The 17,271-nt window shown below is 35.7% G+C and overlaps 4 protein-coding genes and 1 non-coding gene across 5 annotated transcripts in view; 2 read left to right on the forward strand and 3 right to left on the reverse strand.

Annotated features, from left to right (window-relative positions):
• APG8H (Ubiquitin-like superfamily protein) overlaps window positions 1–330 on the forward strand; it is a 1,557-nt gene extending 1,227 nt beyond the window's left edge. Inside the window, exon 5 of the mRNA XM_021424930.2 lies at window positions 33–330. Within this exon, the coding sequence (XP_021280605.1) occupies window positions 33–148 (116 nt within the window). The 3' untranslated portion in view covers window positions 149–330. The remainder of the gene's footprint in view (window positions 1–32) is intronic.
• Window positions 331–1,156: 826 nt separating this feature from the next.
• LOC110414077 (RING/U-box superfamily protein) lies at window positions 1,157–5,278 on the reverse strand. Its single transcript, XM_089783231.1, has 7 exons — window positions 4,720–5,278; window positions 4,231–4,533; window positions 3,882–4,090; window positions 3,748–3,796; window positions 3,561–3,650; window positions 3,377–3,439; window positions 1,157–3,249 (listed from the first exon to the last, which is right to left on the reverse strand). The coding sequence occupies exons 1-7, from the start codon at window positions 4,885–4,887 to the stop codon at window positions 1,642–1,644; spliced, it is 2,490 nt and encodes an 829-aa protein (XP_089639357.1). The 5' UTR covers window positions 4,888–5,278; the 3' UTR covers window positions 1,157–1,641.
• A 2,258-nt stretch (window positions 5,279–7,536) lies between these two features.
• On the reverse strand, window positions 7,537–9,691 carry LOC110413710 (tolB protein-like protein). Its single transcript, XM_021424636.2, is given in 4 exon segments — window positions 7,537–8,646; window positions 8,648–9,573; window positions 9,576–9,666; window positions 9,668–9,691. Coding segments are annotated over 4 exon segments (1,962 nt in total). The 3' UTR covers window positions 7,537–7,725.
• Window positions 9,692–13,891: 4,200 nt separating this feature from the next.
• TRNAA-UGC (transfer RNA alanine (anticodon UGC)) lies at window positions 13,892–13,964 on the forward strand. The gene has a single exon. It is a non-coding gene; the product is annotated as a tRNA-Ala (tRNA).
• A 287-nt stretch (window positions 13,965–14,251) lies between these two features.
• Window positions 14,252–17,167, reverse strand: LOC110413899 (methyltransferase). Its single transcript, XM_021424917.2, has 9 exons — window positions 16,907–17,167; window positions 16,753–16,818; window positions 16,318–16,653; window positions 15,987–16,242; window positions 15,777–15,834; window positions 15,316–15,402; window positions 15,055–15,180; window positions 14,816–14,954; window positions 14,252–14,636 (listed from the first exon to the last, which is right to left on the reverse strand). The coding sequence occupies exons 1-9, from the start codon at window positions 16,978–16,980 to the stop codon at window positions 14,396–14,398; spliced, it is 1,383 nt and encodes a 460-aa protein (XP_021280592.1). The 5' UTR covers window positions 16,981–17,167; the 3' UTR covers window positions 14,252–14,395.
• Window positions 17,168–17,271: the final 104 nt, after the last annotated feature.

Below are 17,271 nucleotides of genomic sequence, written 5' to 3' on the forward strand. Positions count from 1 at the left end.
TCTGAGCCCTCATCTATCATCTGTGTTTGCAGCTACCCTTATGGACTCTGTATATGAATCTTTCAAAGACGATGATGGATTTCTCTATATGTGTTACAGCAGCGAGAAAACCTTTGGCTGTGCTAGTAATCAGATTTTCGAACTATAAGCTGCTTACATTACTGTAAAATAGTTTGGTCCCCCTCCGTTGAATGTTGAATGTTGAAACTCAGCCTGGTGTTGGTGTTGTAGCATCTATGGACCATCATTCGTTCTGTAAGTCATATATATGCCTACAATTTAATGCTATCAATAACAATGCACTTGCATACTTGATGGGAAACTTAAAAAGTTATCCATGTATTGCTTACATACGTTTAACTTTGGGAAATCTGACATCCACTTGTATGTTATTCTCAATTTGACCTCTCCATTCAACTTCTATGAAGCTTGCCTCTGACTATAAAGTTTGGATATAAAGGTAAAGAAAAGGCTGTTACATTTGCTTTACATACAGCCACAGGGATATTTTAGGTCAAAATACGCATAAAATGCACCCATTTTGTGGTATAATATGTTATGCTGAAAGGAATGCTCATAAGCAAGGTTCTGCATTAGACTTGACTCCTCGTCTCAGTTTGTTTTCGGTTTGAGTAAGATAAAATTTCATTCAGTCTAAAGGTCAAAACCAAATTTAAGAACTATTAAGTGTGAATGTTATATTATTTTCTTTTAAAAAGCAAAATAAGGATCAGAGGAATTATTACAAACTTAAACCCTTCAATCAACTAAAGGATCAATTTATCCCCGGACGTACATGAAACACGGCAATCCTGCTTTATTTTCATGACTGGTACAATAGTTCGTTTGTTTTTTGATTTACTCTGCCGTTTCTTTGTTCGTACTAGGGTTTACTGTCATTTGATAAATATTTTTCTATGTATTTTTGCATAATAATTATGTGTAAATAACAATTAATGATTCAATTATATATAAGGGAATCTTTTAATATTAATTTATAAAATACTAAATGCTATTAATTAAAATTAAAACAACATATTCAATGTAATTAGAAAACTTATTTACAAATTGAGTAATATTTATATAATAAAATTCATTGATACAATTAAAATTTTTATATATTGATAAATTTTATAAATCTTGTTAATATTAATAATTATTTACAATATATAAATCTAACCATTTTCATCAATTAAAAACTTCTCCAACATCTGTATTTTTATATATATTACAAACATATAAAGTACATATTATAGAAAACAAAATACTAAAATAAGAAGCTACATATTCAGACAAAGAATCTTCACCTCTGTATATTTTTTTTTTTTCTAAATAAAAAGCATTTTGTTTAACACTAAAACGAACAACGTCCAGACTCCGGAAATATCTTCCTCACCTCAAAGTTACAATGCTGTATCATCAAAAAGTGGCTAAATCAGACAAGCCAACACAACTAGGATAGTTTTTGCAACACCCTGAAAACTCTGGCATTAATGGAATCTTCTCCATCTATTGCCAGCACTCCTGAGAACATCATGGCAAAACTCGAATCACTTTTAAGACTACTTAGGTCATTTTCCAAGAAACGTTATGACCTCCCAGCGCCAAACACTATCTTCCGGTAAGGTTTTGGCATATAACCTATGGAAAGAGTTTCTGACTTCCTCCCTTCTTCCAAACACCACGTATAGGCAATCCTCCGGTGGAATTTTGGCTGCCGTCAAACTTCTTGTCTAATGGTTCAGGATCAGGATCTGGCTCAGAACTTTTATGATCCAATAGTGCTGCCATTGAACCATCACCAAGTCGCAGTCGGCGAAATTTCGAAGTTTTCTTCCGTTGCTTGATACCACCACCCCCATCCCCTGATCCCACTTTAGCAGCTAAGGAATCATTTTGGCCCCCAATTTTTATTGCCGGTTGATTGCTAGAATTCAGTTCCACCTGCTGTTCATCGACCATCACCTTTGATTTGCCTTTGGAAGGACGGTAACCATCCTTTGATAGCACCTCCACCTCTTCTTCAGAAGGCATATAACTTGACTGAAATTTCCTGACACTGCTCATAATACTATCGGCTAAGGTATCCTTTGAATTACTGCTTGCAGTATCCAAAGACTTCCCTTTCCCTTTCTTCGAGGCAATATTATCCTTCAACCAGGCACCACCATCATTATCTTGCAGACTGTTGCATTGAAAACTAGCATTATAGGTCTCAATTAGCTCTTTCTGCTTCTTAGCATCAGGGCAGAGTCTAGCCAGCTCAAGAGCAAGATGTGACAAGCCATACTGTTTTACATAATCCAAATATCTGCCTGTGTCTATTAAACCCTGACGATACTGTCCAGATATTTCTTTAAAAGCATTGTATTTTTCTTCATCATATTCAAGAGCAGCTCGCATCTTTTCCACCAAAGATTTGTTCGCTGTATGAACATCTTCCATATTCATCTGCACCTGGCTGCTTGAGGACTGCTTGTGCCTTTGTGCTGCAGAAACTGGAGGAAAATCAGAAACAGACGGTTCCGAGAATCCACTATTAGCAAGATTTGGAGCTGATGAAGAGTGGCTTATCCTACTTGTGTTGCCTGAGCTCATTCGAGAACCAGATGATATTAATACATCTGCTGTTGTCGGTCGCGCCTGAACCTGAGCCTGTGCCTGCGTTGAACTTGCATAGCTCAACTGTGCAACTCCACTACCAGTACCACGTGCTGCTATGGCTGCAACATTTGTTGCTTTTCCAATCTGACTTGAACTACTTGATGCTTGCACAGGCCTGCGACTTGTTGCTGGCCATGCCTGAGCTGAATTGAAAACATTTGTATTCCCATTCTTCTGGCGCCGTAGATGTGCTGCCATGGTGTTGTTAGCCAAAGCATCTGAGCTATGTTTAGGCTTTTGTTGGCTGGTGCAGGGACCAATGGGGAGAGGAGGAAAAGAAGATTCTTGCAAAGGGGCACCTCTGGAGCCTCCCCCCAATGCTTGAAGGTATCTTGCTGATGATTCAGAATCTGTTGTAGATAATAATTCAAAAGGCTGAACAAGTGGGTCAATATCATTTGTGTCTGCATGATCAGAGACCAGCTGTGCAGTAGATGATGCTGGCAGATCACCGGCAGTCCCCAAACTTGCCTCAATGGCCATGGAAAGTTGATAGTCATTATCAGACAGCTCACGCTGAAATGTTCGTCCCCTTCCACGACGATTATCTTCATTACTTCGACGATATCGAAAGCTTGTTGGTATCTGGAAAAAGTACAATTAATTAACAAAACGACAAAAAGTAACCAACTTATCAATGGATATATATCAACGAATCAATTAAGGAAATTCAACTTATGAGAAGTCCATTGATCAGGTAGATTATACATACTTGTAGAGCAGCATTACGCTGTGCACGAGACATGTGACCTCCATGTTCCATTGTATTATGCCTCTGAAAGAACAAAAATGAAAAACATAAGAACAGTATATGAGAAAAGGAAAACTTGAGCTATAACAGGACATAATCAAACAAAATATACTATGCACATAATGTATATGCTCGAAGAAGTCACCTTTAGTTCAGCTTCAGACTGAAAGAAAATAAACTTTTTGGCAAGGCAAGCCTCATCCTCACATAGGTAATGATCTCGGCGAAAATGAATCTGTAGAAGACAATTTCCAAAATGACATTTGACTTTAACTTTAAGAGGAGAAAAAGAACAAAAAAGGAAAAGCAAAGAAATATAGGAGTCATCTTGCCTCGAGGTCATCATAATTCTTGTAATATTCATACTGTCCTGGATGCTGCCTGCATTGAACATTGAACAAGCAAAAGTAAGCCCACTTGCTTTAAGGTGTACTGCAAAAATCTGTACCAAGAATAGCCTGAGTACCTTTGGCATATATGACATGTATAATGCTCTCTGGACATGTGAGAGTATAACTCATTATCCCCATAGAATGGGGTCTTGCAGAATTCACACCTTGGATGCCCCATGAAGCCACCTCTCTCACTCTCAGTTCCATCCACTTCAGAATCACCTGTGTTTATATGTTGGTTTAACTGTGCTCTAGTATATAGCTTTTGTTCACAGATAAACACCTACATCATCCAAAGGAAACCAGTGAGCTAATGATGCATACAGACAGCTTTTATTGATGCACAAACAAACTTCTAAAAGAACTATGGGTTTACAGTTTTAACTGAACAGAATGGTCATATTTTCATTTGAACAACCTTACCTTCCGTCCTTCCAAACACAGGCTGCACATAACCAATCTATGTCGATGAAACAGATGACCCTTCAACTGTTCAATGTTCCTAAACTTTCCCTGTCGTTTCGCCCCCTCATTCGACTGCTCTTCCATCTTGTCACATACACTACAAGAAAGTCTGCACATTGCTTTGATCATCCTATAGTGATCAACATCATCAAAAAACGCTTGTGTATCCTCATGGTACCAATAAGATCCCACCCGTCCTTCTCTCACTTCAGATGGCAATACAGAAAAGTCACTGATCATCCTTGTGTAATCCCCCAAAGCCTGGAACGAAACCAGAACCACAAAGTAACAGACAACTTAGGCTTGGCTTAATGATCTTTACTCTCCAATAAAGATTTGAAAGAATTGGCTAATTAAATCAGACAAAAACAATATCGAACGGTATAATTACAATAATTAAATTTCAAAATTGAGATTGGCGATGAAAAGAAAGAAGAAAGCCCTAACCTTAGTGACGAAGATGACATTGGACTCAGTCTTGCAGATGCAGCAACGGCGATCGTTGCAGATGAAGCGTAGACGCGCGACGCAGGTGGAGCACACTTCCCGGTGACCACAGGCGCCGTAGGCAACCCATTCCAAATTGTCAGCGCAAACCGCACAGCTGTCGTCCATCTCTGTTTCTTGATAATATTCTTCAAAAAAAAAAAAAACCTAACCGCTGTGCCGATCGATTGGATATTAATCTGCGGAGAAAATAATAAAGAGATGGAGATCTAGGGTTTATGTTTTGCACAGAAAGAATTAATTCAGATTTATAGATTACGACAATAATATTTCATATATGGCAATAGTGGTTTGGTTAAGGGAAAAAAGAAAGATAATTAGTTGATTACGTGAGATTTGGAGTGCAGAAGGCGGCGCACGGGGTTCGGGAAGCTACCTACCGGGAACTTGGAAGGTGAGGAAAGAATAGTGTGACCGGTTATATTCTGCTCGCTAGATTTCTTGATGTAAAAATAAATAAAATTCTCCGGAGAGAATATTAATGGATGAAAATTGGAAAATAAACTGGTGAATAACGTTCCTCACGCCACAAATAAATCTTTTTTGTTATAAAATATAAATTAAAAAAACCAAAAAAGCAATAGAATAACAATAAAAAATTATTTAGAAGAGTAATAACATATGATTAAAGTACGTATTTTACAAATGAAGTGTGCTCTGTATTTATAAGCTAATTATCACTTTAATTTTAATTTTAATTTAATTTAATTTACAAATTCAAATCAAATTACATTCACTTATATATTTATAACTTTTTATTTTTTTAACCTTACGTTTCTTTCAAAAATAAGAAGCACGGTCTTTTATCCATAAATTAAAAAAAAAAGAACCTATCCGTTTTCATTTATTTTCACTTTTAAATTTTGTTTCACTAAAATAAATCAATATATATATACACTATTAGACTTTATAATTCATAAATTAAAATTGAGGAGAATTTTGATGTTGCCATGTTACTATTAAATATCTGAAAATAAATAGCGTTAATTTTGAACACCCAAAATTTTAAATTATTGAAATAACAATTGTTCATCAACCATACTTGATTTGATCAAGTTGAGTCAATTGCCAAAATAAAAGAATCACTATTAATCTTGTAAAAGAGTATAGTGGACAAATTAGGAAGCCAACCTACTCGCAGACCAAGGAAGCTTACAGTAGACGGGCAGCGGTTTTTTACTCGAGAGAAACATAAAAAGAGAAGAGAGAGCGACATTTATAATTTAAATGAGGACTGAGAGTGACCTAATATTTTTCAAGTCTAAAGTTGAAGAACTTTATTTTCTGGTCATAAGAAGGAGGCCATGTGCCGTACAAAAATCCTACTACTTTAGAACGATAACAATATGCAATTCATCTAATTTCCTTCCCCGCTTCTTCCTACCAAAGCTATGTTTAAAAAAAAAAAACATTATTTTTTTTCCACTCTCCCCTTTATTTTTTCTATTTCCATCTTACTAAAAACAGTATTAATGACCACGTTCAATAAGTATCATATTTATCTGATTCAACATGTGGACTACACCTACTTTTATAAAAGCGAGTAAAAACCACTCTATATAATATTGAAATCAAGCATAAAAGAAAACATATAATCACATAATAAGTCGTTGATATAATATTTAAATAAGTTTTTATATTATTAAAAAATTAAATAAATTTTTATTTTTTATTATATTTAATTAAATTTTTATATTTTTATTTTGATTTAAATAAGTTATTTTAATTAATAACTAATTAATTATTATTAATTAAAATATCTCTTATCATTTTATATTTACATAACATTGATATGAACTATAAAAAATATCATATAATTATACTATCACACCAAATTAACATATCACGTTATTATAAATTATAATATAGTAATAAGTCACATCATTATTAATTATAATATATTAACATATTACATTAAAACCATACGACATAAAATAATAATTGACATTTTAACTAAAAATTAATATTTTATCATAAGAGCTTATTTAACTAAAAATAAAAATATTTAATTGAATACAATAAAAATATATAGATTTATTTTTTTAAATAATTTAAGAACTTTTTTAGATATTATACTTAAATCTTTTCCAACTAAATATTTAACTGAAAAAGATTGATAAATGCATAAATACTGACTTTTATTTATCCTTAATTTATTCCTCTTGCTGTTGGGAAAATTCAATAACTATACATAAAAGTAGGAGTCGAGAAAAAGGACAACAGAAAATGCTCTTTTGTTTTTCAAGTGATAACAATCACTTTCTCATAATAAAGAAAGTAATAATAATAATCTTTCATCAAATATTCTTTTGGAGGTTTCAATTTTGTTTTGCATCGCTTAATTTATGTTTCCAGCCTCGCTCTTATTGATTTCATCGCTTTTCAAATAACCTTTGACATATATTGAGAAATTTTTTTTAATTTTATATTATGATTTTATTTTGTTATTTTTATTTTATTTTTGTTATCTTTTTAAGTGTTGTTTTGGTTTTACATTTTCAAACACGTGAAGGTAAAATAGTTCAGTGTATTTTCCTCATTCAAAGTATTTCTGTCATGAAATAATTTTTGTTTCTAAATATTAATAGTAATAATATTTATAATTTATTTGATCATTTGTATGTTATTTTACATTACTAATCAAATAATTAAATATACACAATTTTTACCATATGTACACGCATTTAATGAGCGATAATAAATGCACACCAATGTGTCTAATGATTTTTCACCATATACCAATTTTTGTTGTTTTATAATGTCTTAATATTAGGCTTCAGTCATTAACTTTAATACCAAAACGTCTAAAAACATTAATATTTTGATATGTAAATATAAATTATCAGACTAATAGCTCCACAGTAATTTTATTTATCTCAATTAGTCACAATAAACCCGCGGGGGTCAACGATAGCAAACAATGAGGATAAACGAAATCAAGAAGCTCTAATCAAAATCACAAGTAATCCACAATGGCTCCTCGAAGTCACCTTTAAGTTTAGCCCCAGCTTCATTTCCCAAACACAAACGCCCCATATCCAGCTCGCCCCCAGCGTGCCACGCTGGCGTCCCATTCTCATACCCATCCCACGTCAGCCTCTGCAATCCACTCCCATCCAACCTCACCACATACAAATCCCCATATGGCTGGAACTGATTGGGCCACGACACCGGCTCAGCCGTCACGCCTCCTATGTTTGTCGTGAACAACAGCCACTCTCCATCCCGGCTAAAACACACGTGGTTAATTCTCTCCCTGTCCACGTCACTCAACCCCTTCGGTCCCGCCACGTAAATCCTCTTGAGATCAGAGCCATCCGATTTAATCACGTAAATGCTGAAGGCATCAACTCTATCCGGATTATGCATGTTGGAAGAAAACGCTATGAGATCTCCGCTAGGGGACCAAGACGGCATCGTGTCAATCCAAGGACCGTCGGTTAACTTCCGTATACCGCCGTTAAATTCACCGTTAACTGCGTCTAGTATGTAAAGATTCTTATGTCCAGAACGGCCGGAACGGAACACGAGGGACTTTCCATCAGGGGAGCAAGACGGGAAGGCGTTATTCCCTGTATCTTCTCGCGTAAGCATCTTCACATCGCAAGGGATCTCTTCCAGATCACCGTCCAGATCTGAACGGTCAAATGTGATTCGTGCGACCTGCACCGTTGTTTTAACTGACTCGAATATCGGGCCTAGCGAAGTGTAAATCACGTGTTTGTCAGTGGGGCTCCAAGAGTTATAAAATGCCGTACGGCCCTTGATCAAGGTCCATCGTTTCGAGCCGTTCGATTTGACAACTTTAATGCCGCCGCTTTCATCCAAAGTGGGATTCAAGGCTAGAAGATCACCGTCCGGAGAGAAGGGAAGGGAATGTTCCGTTGAGTCGCAGCATACGTAGATTTTTGAGCGGAGACATGAGTGGCTCGAGATGTGGAACCGTGGACTCACCTTGAGTCGACTCCCCTCTAAACCTGTGGTACCCGAGGAATTCAGAGTCGGGAGAGACAAACGGGTTATAATGATGAAAACTCGGGTTGAGCAACTCAGTCACTTGGTGAAAAACCTTCGATTCGAGGTCGAAAACCTCGATATGTCTGTAATTCTTGCCGCGCCGCCTAGTGGCCACTGCGATTCGTTTTCCGTCATGGAACGCGGCCGGAGTGAAGCAGTGGAGACCAGGTGGAGTGACACGGAGAGGAAGGACTGGGAACCCATAAAATTCAATAGGATTTTCTGGAAACTCGAGACAGAAAATGCTCCACCAGCCATCGTCAGCTTGGCGGTGAAAGAAAATGGTGGAGTCACCTGACCAAGTGGGCCAACCGCCTTTCTCACAAACAACAAAACGGTTATTCGGGTTGGATTCTGGGAAAACAACTATATCCGTTTTGAGCTCGTGAAAATCACCTTCCCAAGGCCGAGAACCGTACGAGGCAACGGCTACAAATTTCCCAGATTTTGAAATAGCAGGACTGTAGTCAGCAACCCCGTAAGGAGACAACCTTATAGTGTCTCTTTTACCGTAGAGCTCGGTTGAGTAAAGAGCGGACCAGCTCTTGAAAGGTTGATCAGGTTGTTCATGAGCTGAAATGAAGTAAAGGCGGTGGTTTTGGATGATGGGTCGATCGTGGAAGAGGCTGCTGGGGGCAGATGGGAGCTGCTCGGGCTTGGGTAAGCCCGGGTGGGTGCGGTAAATCTGGGCGGACCCCGATCGTTCAGAGATAAAGACGATGGATTGATCTTCGTTTATGAATTGAGCATTGAAGTTGATGGAAATACAGTCAGTGAGCGATGTTCGGGGGTGGAGTTGGTGATGGGAGTTTGATTGAGATTGACGGTGAAGATGTCGAAGCCGTATTGTGGCCTCCCAACGGAGGTGAAAAACAACGGTGCCTTCAGGATTCATTGAATAGGGTTGGATGAGTGGGAGTTGGAATGAAACTGGAGAGTGTCTGGGTTCTTTGCTTTTAAAAATCAGGTTAGAGCAAAAGTGAATGTGGTGGCAGAGGAATCGAAAGCGGTAAGGTTGTTTGCGTATGAGATGACGCAGCATTGTTTATCCTCTTGGTTGTGTTTTTCACGTCCAAGAGTAATTTTGAGATAACACGTTTAGAGTCAAGGGGATGAGGACATCTGAAATGAGAACATCAATGTGGAGATGCTAGTCCACAAATTTTTACCAAGACGCTTGGATTTTCCATTATATTTTGTGTTTGTAGTACCACAAAAAATTTAAAGTCAACGAGGGTTCAATTGATTGAATTGTTAGTCTTGATAGTAAGAGTGGTTAATTTGTTAAGTCTCTACTGAGTTCAAGCATCATGACCTCATTGGTGTTATATATATTTTTTAATTTAAGTGTTATTAAAAAGCGTGAAAAAACTGCAGAATACATTTTTACCTAAAACTTGAAACAAACAATATATTTTAACATTAAAAAGAAACGGTTACATTTTTCAGTACGCCTAGATGATCGAGTTGAAATGTAACAAATTAAGCTTAAAGATATCGGGATGTTGGCCTGCGACTTGTTACTGCCCATGCCTGAGCTGATTTGAAAACATTCGTTTTCCCATTCGTCTGGAGCCGTAGATGTGCTGCCATGGAGTTGTTAGCCAAAACTTGCGAACTATTTTTAAGCTTTTGTCTGGGACCAATGGGAAGAGGAGGAAAAGAAGATTCTTGCAAAGGGATATTTGATCCTTGGACAGGCCTGCGACTTGTTACTGGCCATGCCTGAGCTGAATTGAAAACATTTATATTCCCATTCTTCTGGCGCCGGAGATGTGCTGCCATGGTGTTGTTAGCCAAACCTTCTGAACTATGTTTAAGGTTTTGTTGGCTGATGCTGGGACCAATGGGGAAAGGAGGAAAAGAAGATTCTTGCAAAGGTACACCCCTGGAGCCTCCTCCCAATGCTTGAAGGTATCTTGCTGATGAGTTAGAATCTGTTGAAGATAATAATTTAAAAGGCTGAACAAGTAGGTCGCAGACCACCTGTGCAGTAGATGATGCTGGCGGATCACTGGCAGTCTCCAAACTTGACTCAATGGCCATGGAAAGTTGATGCTCGTTATCAGACAGCTCACGCCGATCAATCTCTGTTTCTTGATAATATTCTTCAAAAAGAAAACCCTAACCGCTATACCGATCAATTGGAAATTAATCTGCGGAGAAAATAATCAAGAGATGAAGATATAGGGTTTATGTTTTCAACAGAAAGAATTAATTCAGATTTATAGCCTATGGTAACAATATTCCATATATAGCAAAAATGGTTTGGTTAAGGGAAAAAGAAAAAAAATATAATTAGTTGGTTAAAACCCTAAATCCGTTTTAATAAATTTTCACTTCTATATTTTGTTCCAACAAAATAAATAAATATAGATTATATATATGTGCTATTAGGCTTTGTAATTCATAAATTAAAATTGAGGAGAATTTTGATGTTGGCATGTTGCTATCAAATATCTGAAAAAAAGTCGTGTTTAATTTTTTTTTTCTTGAAAATAAGCAGTGTTAATTTTGAACCCTCAAAATTTTAAATCATTGAATTAACAAAAATTTGTCAATCATTGATTGGACAAAGTGAGTCAATTGCTAAAAGAAAAGAATCACTAGTAATCCTCTAATGAAAGTTAATTCAATCCTCAATAATTAAACCAAGCAAGATTGTAGTAGATAAATTAGGAAGCCAACCTACATGCAAAAACCAAGTAAGATTACAGTAGACTCGTAGCAGACTAGCTGTGCTTTGCCCAAGAAACATGAAAAGAGAAGAGCGAGGGACATTTATAATTTAAATGAGGATTGATATTGACCAAATATCTTAAGTCTACCGTTGATAAACTTTATTTTCTGGTCATAAAGAAGTAAGCCTCGCGCCCAATAAAAATACTACTACTTTACCAAACTATGTTAAAAAATTTATTATTTTTATTCATTAAAAATAAATTATAATTTATGAAATAGATTTGAGATTCAAACGTTCAATCATGTGTGAAGAAGATATTATCATCCTCATAACATTCATTTAATTGATATTTTATCAATTATTTGTCTTAAATGAAATTTAGTTCAATACTTAATTTTTTTTCCTTTGTAATATTCTTTATATTGAAAGGCTCACAAAATCTTCAAAAGCTCATACAAAATCTCCAAATGATTATCGTAAAATTTTGAATAATTTTCTCAAAAGCTACTTTAGCATTATTGAGATTTCATGAAGAATTTATTTATTTAATTTGATAATTTTTATCTTTATATTTTATTAAAACATAAATATAAATCTTTTGGTATCGAAAATTTTTCAAAACCTTAACAATTTTCTCACCTAGAAATTCTCAAAAGGCTCATTATTGAGATTTATGATTAAAGAACTTACATAAATTATGTGAGATCCAAAAAAAGATAAATATAAAAATAAAAATAAAAAATAGAATTATATAAAAACAACTAATCTAATTGGACTGAAAAACCTACAAAAAAATCAAACCGTAAATTCAGATACTAAGCATGCATTGTGAGCTCTCTTTAAAACTAAAACACATAACACTTTTCCTGTTTTTCTTTTTTGAACACTTTTACTATTTTTCTTTGCTTTTCTTCCCTAATTCTTTTCCATCTTTATTGATGCTTGGCTATATTTATAACCAATGTGTTCTATTCCTTCTTAAATTAGTTTCTTGAGTAGTTAGATTTCTCATTTCATTTTTTATTAAGATTGGTCCCCACATATACATATTTTTTATATTTATCTATTTCTATTTTCATATTTTATTAATTTTTATTTTTTTCCAAAATTTAATAGACATCTTGGACAAAATAATATGTCTACATTATGCTCTTATATTTTTATTTTATTTTTGTTATCTTTTTAAGTGTTGCCTTGGTTTTACATTCGTGAAACTAATATATTTAAGTTTATTTTCCTTATTCAAAGTATTTATTTCATGAAATAAATTTTGCTTCTAATTATTAATAGTAATAATACTTATAGTTTTTTTGATCATTTGTATATTATTTTGCCGTTACTGTTTCAAATTTATATATTACTAATCAAATAATTAAATATACATATTTTTCACCGTATACTAATTTTTGTTGTTTTCTAATATGTCTTAATATTAGGTTTCAGTCATTAACTTTAATACCAAAACATCTAAAAACATTACTTTTTTATGTGTAAATATAAATTATCATACTAATATTTCCACAGCAAGTTTATTTCCTCCAATTGGTCACAATAAACCCACGGCCGCAGGGGTTAATAACAGCAGACAACGAGGTCAAAAGAAATCAAGAAACTCTAATCAAAATCACAAGTAATCCACAATGGCTCCTCAAAGTCACCTTTAAGTTTAGCCCCGGCTTCATTTCCCAAACACAAACACCCCATATCCAGCTCGCTCCCAGGGTGCCACGCTGGCGTCCCATTCGCATACCCATTCCACGTCAGCCTCCTCAATTCAGTCCCATCCAACCTCATCACATGCAAATCCCATATGGCTGGAACTGATTGGGCCACGACACCGGCTCAACAGTCACGCCTCCTATGTTTGTCGCGAATGGCAGCTACGCTCCATCATGGCTAAACACACACGTGGTTATCCTTGCCCAATCCACGTGACTCGACTCCTTCGGGCCCTTTAAGTAATTTTAAGATGACACGATAGCATCAAGACGATGAGAACATCTGTTTGTTCGACCTTAAGAGGACTAATCAGAGACGAGAACATCAATGTTGGAGATGCTAGCTAGTCCACAAGTTTTTACCGAGACGCGGATTTTTCATTATATTTTGTGTTTTTAACACCACAAAAAATTTAAAGTCAATGAGGTTCAATCGTTTAAATTGTTAGTCTTGATAGTAAGAGTGGTTAGTTTGTTAGTCTCTATTGAGTTCAAGCATCATGACCTCATTGGTGTTATATATTCTTTTTAATGTAAGTCTAATTAAAAAGCGTGAAGAAACTGTATATTGCGTTTTAATCTAAAAATTGAAACAAACTAAATAATTTAACATTAAAAAGAAACGGTTACAGTTTTCAGATATTGTGTTTTATTAATATAATTGATTAAAACTAAATTAAGCTTAGAGTAAGCAGGGGATGTAGCTCAAATGGTAGAGCGCTCGCTTTGCATGCGAGAGGCACGGGGTTCGATCCCCCGCATCTCCACTTGTACGGTTTTATGCCACATTGTAATCTAATCGCTGAACTAAGTAGAGAGGTAATATGACTGAGTGTTTTCATTTGCCTAGCTCAATATAAATCTACTAATTAGCTAACCCTTTGGAAGAATCGAATCTGCCCAATAGCCCGAAAACAAGTCATCCTAATCAATTAAACCTTTGTACGAGGAACACTGAAACATCAACCACCTAAACCTTCTCCTGCTTCGATGGCAATGGCAACGATCTTTGGCAGTTCAACAAGAAGAAAATGGAAGACTGTTCAAATAGATCACAAGTTCTACTGCATAATATTCTAAAAGAATAGGATGCACATAAATTCAGTACAACAATAAACTTTAACAAAATTGCTGTTTTTAGTTGTACAAACAAATATGGGGAGAAGAAAAAAGGGAAGAAAACCAAAACCATGGCATCTTAGAAATGACAAACATGTCTGGCAATCAATAGATGGTTTTCTGGAGAGATGGTTGCTGGAACATACTTAACAAGCTGAGTTACTAATCCATGTTCCTTGACCCACATCAACCTTCCCATATCAATTATCTGCTTGCACATAAAACCTAACTTTGCCCTCTCAATAGCTTTCATATTCCTTGCCATGCCTTCGACTCCATTTGCATCTCCACTATGTTCTTCCTTTTCACTGCCACTGCCACTGCCACAAGGGAAAATGAATATGCTTTAGGGAAAAAAAAAAGGGTATAAAAAAATCATAAAATGCCCTTTTTCTTGATAATCCCGAATGTTGAAAAAGGTAGAAACATATTCACATTCAGATTCCAAAGAAATGGCAGAAAGAAAACATCTATATAAATAAAGGTTTGTCCCAGTTACATTGAATCTGGATGCAATTTGAAATCAGTAACATCAGAAAGATCTGAACCATGATCAGCATCTACTGCCCAGCTGGTAAACCATGTAATTGCATGGAATTCTTCCTTACTGATTCCCAAATGGGTTAAGTATTTTTTATCTGCAGGGATGCCCAAGTTAAAAAGTCAGCTTAGACGGGAAAGATACAAATGAATCTGATTATAGATGTTATATTGGTGTAAGGCAAAAATTTTGATTACTTATATAGTGCTTCCATTGGCAAAGATGATGGCAGCATGTTGCTACCGCCAGACCTCTCAGGTGACAATTACCTCTGCATCGGTCATCATTCCTTTGATTTGCCAGGCAACATCTGAGTGTCAAATCTGAAGGAAAAAGTTTCAACAGAAAGAGAGATAGTAAAGGATGCTTTGTGCTGGTAAATTGTGACTCGGATCATATACAACAATCATTAGTGAGGCTCACAGTCAAGTTTATGAGAAACAGAAGATATAAATTACCAGTTGCAGGGCCACAGAGATGTTTGCCAATAGCTACATAAGGAAGTCCTTGCAATGACTCAACAGCATTCAAGTTCAAATCCTCGACTGCAAAAGGAAAACTTTGCGATCTGACGACAGAGTAAAGGGAAATGACATTGAGCAAACTTACGAATTGCTATAAATAAAACATGCTTTCTCCCCCCTTTCCTTTTTTTTTTCACTTATGAATATCAGAAATTCTATAGAGGGGAGGCCAAAGTAAAATAATTAACATTTTAAATTTGTGCAAGCATACACATTGCAAAACTTAGCAAAAATGCTTCACAGTATTGAATGCAATTAAAGAATCATAAAAATAATAATAACTAGCAATCTAGATAAAAAATTATAGCAAAACAAAAACAAGAAAACAAGCATTGGAGATCTAATGGAGAAGTTGCAAAAATCATCTCCAAATACAAAGTTCTGAAAAACCTTACTGTCTATTCTCAAACGCTCTAATATCAAGCTCTCTTTCTGTCGCAAAGACCGATCAGCCTAGAAATACCATTGGCATAATGTAACCAATAAAAGCAAATTATAATTAATGAAGGTTCAAAGAGCACAGAAACACATCCAGATTAGATCACATGAAACTAAACTATATAAAATCATTGAAATACTACATATTTAATCTGAATTCAACCAACCTTCAGCTTGTATGACTTTCTCTCAACTAGAAATACCCTTCCAATACCATAGCAATCTGCAAGCATTTGTGTCAAGTATCCCCTCCCTGCTCCAAACTCAACCACTGCAGGAACACCATTGCTATTTTCAACTTGCTCCACCTCCACACCTCCACACTGTTTCTTGCCAACGGAACTTTCCAAAACCCCAAATTCTTCCAGGTTCCCAAGAATTGAGGCCTGTTGCATAACATGCTTCTCTTGAAATGGTAATTTCCTGTCAAGAATCAACCCATGTTAAAAACCAATCAACTCACAGACAAAACAACCTGAGCAATTCATCTTACAATACCTGTCTACTTCTCTCTTAATCCATATACCACAAGCTTCAGGTATCTTATAGGAGTCTTTAATATCCTTACAAATTTGAGCATGAACTGACTCGATCTTTCTAATTAGCTCGAAGAATTCGGATAAGTGCAAACTATAAAGAGCATTTCTTTTCATTTCAGAGGAAACATTATCAAAAGACCCTGAAGTGGGTATTAACGTTTCCGGTTCCTTTTGTTCATCATCTTTGCCAGCATTAACACCCTTTTGGTAGAAAGGTCGGGTGCTCAAAGATTGAACTTGTTTAAGTAATGGGCATCTCTTTACATGTCCTTCCAGATTTTCCTGAAGCAAAGAGCTACGAAGTAAAGCCAAAAAAAAGAGTTAAATTTTTTCAGTGGAATCAGGAAGTAAAGGGGAGAGAGAGAGAGAGAGAGAGAACGAGAGAGGGAATTACTGGGAAGGGTCAATCGGACATGGGATCCACTGGCCAGCGGTCCTCGGAGTGTGATTACCACAAAACCTTGAAACAGTTTGATCATAAAATATCAGAGAAATTTAAAGATTTTAACAGAGGAAAAGAAAGAGGGAAAGAGAGAGATAGAACTTACGAGGAATTGTGAAGAGGGGCGTTAGCACAGAATCTGTTCTTTTTTGGAAGCCAGAATTTGCAGCGATTCTCCATTTATTTTTACTGTATCACCGGCGACCACTTTAAGCCCTAGAGCCCTTTCTTTTGTTTATTTTCCACTGCTTTTATTCATTCGGATTAAGCAGAATGCAACTATAAACTATAAACTATGCACGCCTGCTCCGTTCAGCAGTGTGTTTCAGAGTCAAAACCGCTCGCAATCCAATATTCCAATGCTTATGCTTGTTACTCTATAAGTTTATTTTACCGGTTCAATCAGCATAACACACTAGTAACACAAAAATGTCTGAGGCCATCAGGATTTTTCTCTTTCCTTTTTTTTTC

This window comes from Theobroma umbraticum, unplaced genomic scaffold (assembly GCF_002168275.2).
Source record: "Theobroma umbraticum cultivar Fairchild unplaced genomic scaffold, ASM216827v3 scaffold_4.1, whole genome shotgun sequence".
Taxonomy (NCBI): Eukaryota; Viridiplantae; Streptophyta; class Magnoliopsida; order Malvales; family Malvaceae; genus Theobroma; species Theobroma umbraticum.

Bases quoted from the DNA above. Each gene is read 5' to 3' on its own strand.
- LOC110414077 (XM_089783231.1), bottom strand. From the start codon at position 4,887: ATGGACGACAGCTGTGCGGTTTGCGCTGACAATTTGGAATGGGTTGCC. The intron at 4,091-4,230 runs GTAAGGTTGTTC...TGGATGATGTAG, and splicing joins TGTGTTTGGAAGGACGGAAG to GTGTTTATCTGTGAACAAAA. The intron at 3,250-3,376 runs GTATGTATAATC...TACTTTTTCCAG, and splicing joins AGCGTAATGCTGCTCTACAA to ATACCAACAAGCTTTCGATA.
- LOC110413899 (XM_021424917.2), bottom strand. From the start codon at position 16,980: ATGGAGAATCGCTGCAAATTCTGGCTTCCAAAAAAGAACAGATTCTGT. The intron at 15,835-15,986 runs GTTGGTTGAATT...TGGTATTTCTAG, and splicing joins GAAAGTCATACAAGCTGAAG to GCTGATCGGTCTTTGCGACA. The intron at 14,637-14,815 runs GTAACTGGGACA...CCCTTGTGGCAG, and splicing joins AAATTGCATCCAGATTCAAT to TGGCAGTGGCAGTGAAAAGG.